The 6,590-nt window shown below is 46.1% G+C and overlaps 1 protein-coding gene across 1 annotated transcript; it reads left to right on the plus strand.

Annotated features, from left to right (window-relative positions):
- The first annotated feature begins 3,195 nt into the window (after window positions 1-3,195).
- LOC146357892 (interferon-induced transmembrane protein 3-like) lies at window positions 3,196-6,212 on the plus strand. Its single transcript, XM_084858315.1, has 2 exons — window positions 3,196-3,545; window positions 5,802-6,212. Exons 1-2 carry the CDS (start codon window positions 3,345-3,347, stop codon window positions 5,940-5,942), a joined length of 342 nt encoding a protein of 113 aa, XP_084714441.1. The 5' UTR covers window positions 3,196-3,344; the 3' UTR covers window positions 5,943-6,212.
- Window positions 6,213-6,590: the final 378 nt, after the last annotated feature.

The raw sequence follows: 6,590 nt of genomic DNA on the forward strand, positions 1-6,590 counted from the left end.
GCTCATGATCTGAGCCACAGTCAGCTCCAGGTCTTGTTTTTACTGACTGTATGGAGCTTCTCCATCTTTGGCTGCAAAGGACATAATCAATCTGATTTCGATATTGACCATCTGGTGACGTCCATGTGTAGAGTCACCTCTTGTGCTGTTGGAAAAGAGTGTTTGCTATGATCAGCATGTTCTCTTGGCAAAACTCTATTAGCTTTTGTCCTGCTTCATTTTGTACACCAAGGCCATGCCTGCCTGTTATCCCGGTGATTTCTTGACTTCCTGCTTTAGCATTCCAATCCCCTATGATGAAGGGGACATCTTTTTTTGGTGTTAGTTCTAGAAGGTGTTGTAGGTCTTCATAGAACCGATCAACCTCAGCTTCTTCGGCATCAGTGGTTGGGGCATAGACTTGAATTACTGTGATGTTGAATGGTTTGCCTTGGATTCGTACTGAGATCATTCTATCATTTTTAAGATTGTACCCCAGTACTGCTTTTCCCACCCTTTTGTTGACTATGAGTGCTACTCCATTTCTTCTAAGGGATTCTTGCCCACAATAGTAGATATGATAGTCACCTGAATTAAATTCGCCCATGCCTGTCCATTTTAGTTCGCTGATTCCCAAGATGTCGATGTTCAATCTTGCCATCTCATGTTTGACCACCTCCAGCTTACCTTGATTCATTGATCTGACATTCCAGGTTCCTAAACAATATTGTTCTTTACAGCATCGGATTTTGTTTTCACCACCAGACACATCCACAGCTGAGTGTCCTTTCGGGTTTGGCCCAGCCACTTCACTCTTTCTGGCACTACTTGGAAATACCCTCTGCTCTTCCCCAGTAGCATATTGGACACCTTCCGACCTGAGGGGCTCATCTTCCGGCGTCATCTCTTTTAGCCTTGTGATAGGTTCCATGGGGTTTTCTTGGCAAGAATACTGGAGTGGGTTGCCATTTCCTTCTCCAGTGGACCACATTTTGTCAGAACTCTCTGCCATGACCTGTCCGTCTTGGGTGGCCCTGCACGGCATAGCTTATGGCTTCACTGAGTTACGCAAGCCCCTTCGCCACAACAAGGCAGTGATCCATGAAGGGGATCTGTTTACATTAGTGTTCACTGTTTACATTAGTGAAATGTAAATAAATTCTAGTCATTCTAAATTAGAATGCATGTATATCCTTCAGAAACTTTGCAGGTTTCTTGCCTGGGGGACACCTCTAATGACCTGTGCATTTTCTTACAAATTTACCCAAAAACTATTGGGGAAGGGGTGAATGGAAGGGAAAGCAAATCACTCCCTTCCCCAAACTGGAGAACTCCCCTTCCACATGAACTGCTGCACCTATCCTTCTGAAACTTTACAGGTTTCTTACTTAGGGACAACTATAGGCTGTCTGTAATTTTCAGAACAATGGTCCAAAAGGAACATAGGGAGGTAAGTATGTCTTCTTTTGGAGACCTCAAAATGTCAAAGCCACCCTTGCACAAAACCCCCTGTGGGTATCGTTCTGAAATTTGGCAGACATAATCTCCTCTGATGGGGCAATGAATCCTGAATTTTTTATCCGATTCTTCCAAGGAATAAAAAACGTTATTGGCAGTTCCCTTTAAAAGAAAATATAAACCTTGCACCTATTTTCCTGACATTGGGCAGGTGTAATCCCCTTCTAGGGGGCTATTATGCCTGAAATTATCCAGTTCTGACCAAGAGAAAAAAGTTAACAGGTTTTTTTCTAATTTCCCATGGTAGTCAACAGGAAGCATAAAGACTCATTTTTCCAAACCTTGACTCAGGTTTGGTGCTGAGCTGAAGTGGTCCGACTACAAATTGGCCAGAGCAGAAGGGGGATGTTTTCCAAAATGCTGAATCGGGGTCTGAGTTGAAGTGGGGGTTCAGTGCACACTTTGTATGTATGTATGTAATCTATACACACACGCAAGCACATTGCATGCTCTCACCACACACACACATATTAGACGTGCGCTTAGACTCGTGTGTGTGTGTGTGTGTGTGTGTGTGTATGCAAATGTGTGTTATGGGCCTGTGCCCTGGATCTTTTAAGACCCTAGCAACACCCCTGGTTATCAGAGTCAGAGATAAAAATGCCACTTGTAAGTGCCAAGAATGACTGAAAAGAAAGCACCAAAGAGGAATATACGTAGGAATGTCCATCCATGCATAAGAAAGAGGACAGATAATGAAGGATACTGCAACCTTTGTAAATGAACTGAAGGTTACTTAAGTAGAATCTTATACATGTATAGTCCTATCCTATGCATGCCTACTTAGCAGTAAGTCCCACTGAGTTTAATGGGATTTACTCCTAGGTAAGTATGGATAGGATTGCAGCCCTAGAGTGGGACATTAGTGTGGAGGGGTGTTAGTTGCTTAACTCTTCCCCAACCTGCTACATGATTTAATTAGCAAATAATATACATAATATATAAATGAGGCTGTCGAGATTTGAGGAACAGAAGTATGGTAACCCTATGCAATGGTTAGTTTGGGGTGCACACCCCTACTTCCTGATTCTTTGATACATACTTTGACTATTATTGATGTGGGCACACAGTTTTTTGTGCCCAAAGCATTGAGCCAGATGCAATTCCATACCGTCTCATAGAGGACACCCTCCTGGAGGTGTGGATGTATGATCTGAGGTGGCCCAAAGCTTAATTTGGGGTCGGCGGCCCAGTCCCTTAATCCTTTTTTCATGTTTTGCTTATTGGCATGGGGCTGCCTTGGTTGACCGTATTCTTCTTGGGCCAAAACGAAGTGTGGGGCTACGCCATCTAGTGGAAGACATTCTGGGTGCTGAGTTGCACGTGGGGGGTGACCCATTTGGGGCGCACCCTCCCAGTTTCTCATTCGTAATTATCTAATTAAAGAGCATTGCACAAAAAAAGTATGGTTTTGAGTGGAGAGAAATCCACTGGATCGCGAAGGGGACGCCCCCGCCCCCGCCCCCGCCGCCCCCCAGTCATGGAGATACGATAAAAGCATATTTTGGGTTACAGTGACATCTACACCTCAGTTCTTCGTTAAGTTTACTGATCGGGCTGCGCCGCTCGTTGACGGGGCAAGTAAGGGCCTGGGCGCTGATCAGCCAACTTTAGCGTCACCCCTCCAAGGATACAGCCATGCCGCACGCGCCAGCCCTTGAAGTTCACCCTCGAGGCTCGCTCCCAGTTTCGTTTCTCGGGCTCGGAAAGGCTCGGAGCGAGCCAACGCGCCCAGCCGGAGACGGAGACCCGCCCTCGCCGCCCATTGCTTAGGACCCCGCTTGGCTTAGCCGCGGCAGACCCCCGTCGCTTTCGCCGCCTGGGAACGAGCAGCCCTCTGCGCCACCATGAACACCGGCGCGGCAGTGTGCCTCGACATGACGTCCTACGACGGCCGGGGCCAGGGGCACGGCGGACCTTCCACCACGTATCAGCCGAGGGGCGCCGGCGCGCCGCAGCCCCGCGACTTTGTGCTCTGGTCGTTGTTCAGCTTCTTCTTCATGAACTTCTGCTGCCTCGGCTTCGTCGCCCTTCTCTGTTCCATCAAGGTGAGTGCGCCCGGGAAGGATGGGAGTTGGGAAAGCGCCCCAGTTCTTCTTCTTCTCTCTCTCTCTCTCTCTCTCGTAGCATTTTTCCCGAAGACCCCCTGCCCCCGCTTCGCACTTTACTCACTACTCCGGGGGGTGGAGGAGAGATACTTGTTTTTCTGCAGTGGCCTTTTTTCCTCCATTTCTCGCGCAAATCGTAGGTCCATTTCCTCTCGCTTTCCCGGGAGTCTTCGTGCCTTTATGGGCTTACTGGATCAGTAGTAATTCAACAGGTGCAGCTTCTCCCTCATTGCCTCTGTGCTAGAAACGCATCACCTGTTGAATTTCTGCATGTCACACAGCTGTTACGGGCCGTGAGCCCCTACCTAAGAAGTGTTCGCCCCCAACTAACACTTAAGAGGTTGGATCCAGACTGAGACATAGTTAGAATAGAACCACTGAAATCAGTGGGGCTTAAGATTGTCATAACTAACTGAAGTTCCATTGATTTCAGTGGGTCTACTCCTAAAGTATGCCTTAGTCTGGATCCAACCCAATGGATTGTCCATCTCTTCTCTCTTCCCCCTCCCTGCCCCTTTCCAAGGAGACCGAATTCCCAACCACCTATGTTCTCTGTGGGGTCATTGTGGCAACTAGGGAGTATTAGAATGTAAAATCACTTGATGGAGTTAGCAGCTTTTTAGCACACTTTGCCTGAAATTAGAGCTGTAACAAGACAGATGTCCTGTGCCTGTTTAACTGCATGCTTATAAGGTGATTTAAGATTCTGATAAATTCTGAAACAGGAGGCATGGCAGTCTGTTGCAGCTTCCCCCATCCACAGGTCTATAGTACATGTGAGGCTAACACATTTTTGTGGCATGAATGTTTCTGTCTGGCTACCCTCCATGTTACTTTGCAGGGCACATGGAATGCTTGTGATGAAAGGCAAGGAATGCCATCTTAAGAGTTCAGTTATCACTGTTGTATATAAATATTTCCCACCACTGGTGGGTTAAACCAAGTTGCTGCATCTTTGTGGTCCCTTTCCACCCACACCATGTACATCTGTTACCCTTTTGTTGTCCTCTATTCTTCTAAAGGACTTGAGGAGTGTAACCCTGAACTTACTCCATTGGTGCCAATTGAGGGTTCCCCTCTTTAGTCCCTGTGCATCTTTAACTCCTGGATGAACAAATTGGGGGGGGGGAGTGGCTGAGCAGGAAGGTACAATCCTCCCTACTCTTGTGCAGCCACATGCTTACACTACAGTAATAAACACACCATGCATTAGGGTTACCTAGTTGCTACACACTTAACATAGCATCTAATTTAGCTCTTTTATTAGTTACATGTGGCCAAGCCAGGCAAATAAGCCTCAGCCATCCAGCTCAAGATATACTGGAATCTTTCCTTCAAGCTGAACTGATTGGAGTTCTTGGGTTTTCATTTTGCCTGTGGTAGCACATAGCATGGTTTGCCTGCATATCAAATTCATGTGAGCATGGGGTGCTGGTGCGCTAAACATATTCCCAATTCTTTTGCCTGGCAGTAGTATAGGTGATGTGGGCCAATGACTTGAAAAGATGATTCAGTATGTTGAATCCTGCCTTAGCTCCTATAATTTCCACAGGAGACCTGGAATAACACAGATTTTCATTTTATATTATTCCTACTAATAAATTGGGAAAAAACTTACGAGGCATATGAATCGTTTTGTGTGAAAGCTTTTGGGGTCAAGTGTCGCAATTACTGGATGATACACAGTAGGCAAGTCTATCTGATCTTCATGTTACCCTCTCTCTTTGAGATGCATGGGTTTCAGAATATAATTGTCCACTGAATCTAGAGTATTTCAGAAAGGAGTGCAAACAGGAATACTGTAGTGGTGCTTTCTGGTGCCTTTGAGAAGAAATTACTGTAGTCCCCATCCCCATTATCTGGCTCTTGGCAAAAACAAAATGAGTGGTAATATAATCCGTTACATTGCCCCAGGCAACTTGTGGGGGAAAGGGTGATGGCTACTACTTCAAAATATGAATGGAGAATGGTGAAGCTAAGGCTAGAATAGGATGCAACAGTTTTGGGAGCAGGCATTTTATAACTTACGCAGTCTTTGATTTCTGATAACACTGAATGGGAAATTCTAGGTTTGCAGCAATTATGAATAGCCATGAATAGTCCATTTGAGATTTAGGTGTTCAAAGAGTATGCAAAGATATTTCCGCTGCTAATTCTCATGTCTGAAAATATATTATTTTCTCTCCCCTCTTTCAGTCAAGGGATCGTAAAGTTGTTGGAGATCCTGAAGGTGCAGCTAGCTATGGCAAGAAAGCGAAATGCCTGAATATCACTACATTGATACTGAGCGTTGTGATGGTCATTCTTGTGATGGTCATTCTTGTCGTAGTACTCTAGAGCTACCAAGATTAATGAGAGAGTGGGGTGATCATCTTCAACTTCTCCATTCAGTTTGAGACATTTCTTGAGAGAGACAATGTTTATGCGAGTGGTGTTTCCTCTGTCCCAAGGTTTGTAGCCCTCCAGTCCCTGTTGCTCATGGGAACCATCCCCAGTTTTCTGTTTTGTTCTTAATTCTTTTGACAAATTTATCACAGTATGTATATTACAACTTTTCAATATGAAAACTGGGGTGAATTCTGACTGAATAAAAACCTGTAATTTTGATTCTGTATCAGTAGTTTTTTGTACGTTTGTGACAAATGCTTAAAACTTTCCAGGTCTGAAACATTCAAGCTACCCATTGGAGGGTTTCTCAGCTAGGGATGGCAGAGAATTCCGCCACGGATTCCAGTGAGGCTGGATTCTTTAGAATCTGGCCCGCTGGAATCCGTGGTGGAACGGCCTCCTGCCCCCCTGCCGCCCCCCCGCGGAATCCCCCGGGATGGAACTTACCTGGGGCGGATATGGCGGATTCGGCGGTGGCGGCTGGTCTCCTGGCCGGTTGCGGACAGGCGGCTGCGGCCTCCATTGCCGTCCTTGCAGCTGTGATAGGCTACGTAAGAATTTACATAGCCTATCACAGCTAACCTCCCCCCCCAAAAA

The sequence above is a fragment of the Heloderma suspectum genome, chromosome 1 (assembly GCF_057233095.1).
Source record: "Heloderma suspectum isolate Gila_16-S chromosome 1, 16-S_ref, whole genome shotgun sequence".
Classification (NCBI taxonomy): domain Eukaryota; kingdom Metazoa; phylum Chordata; class Lepidosauria; order Squamata; family Helodermatidae; genus Heloderma; species Heloderma suspectum.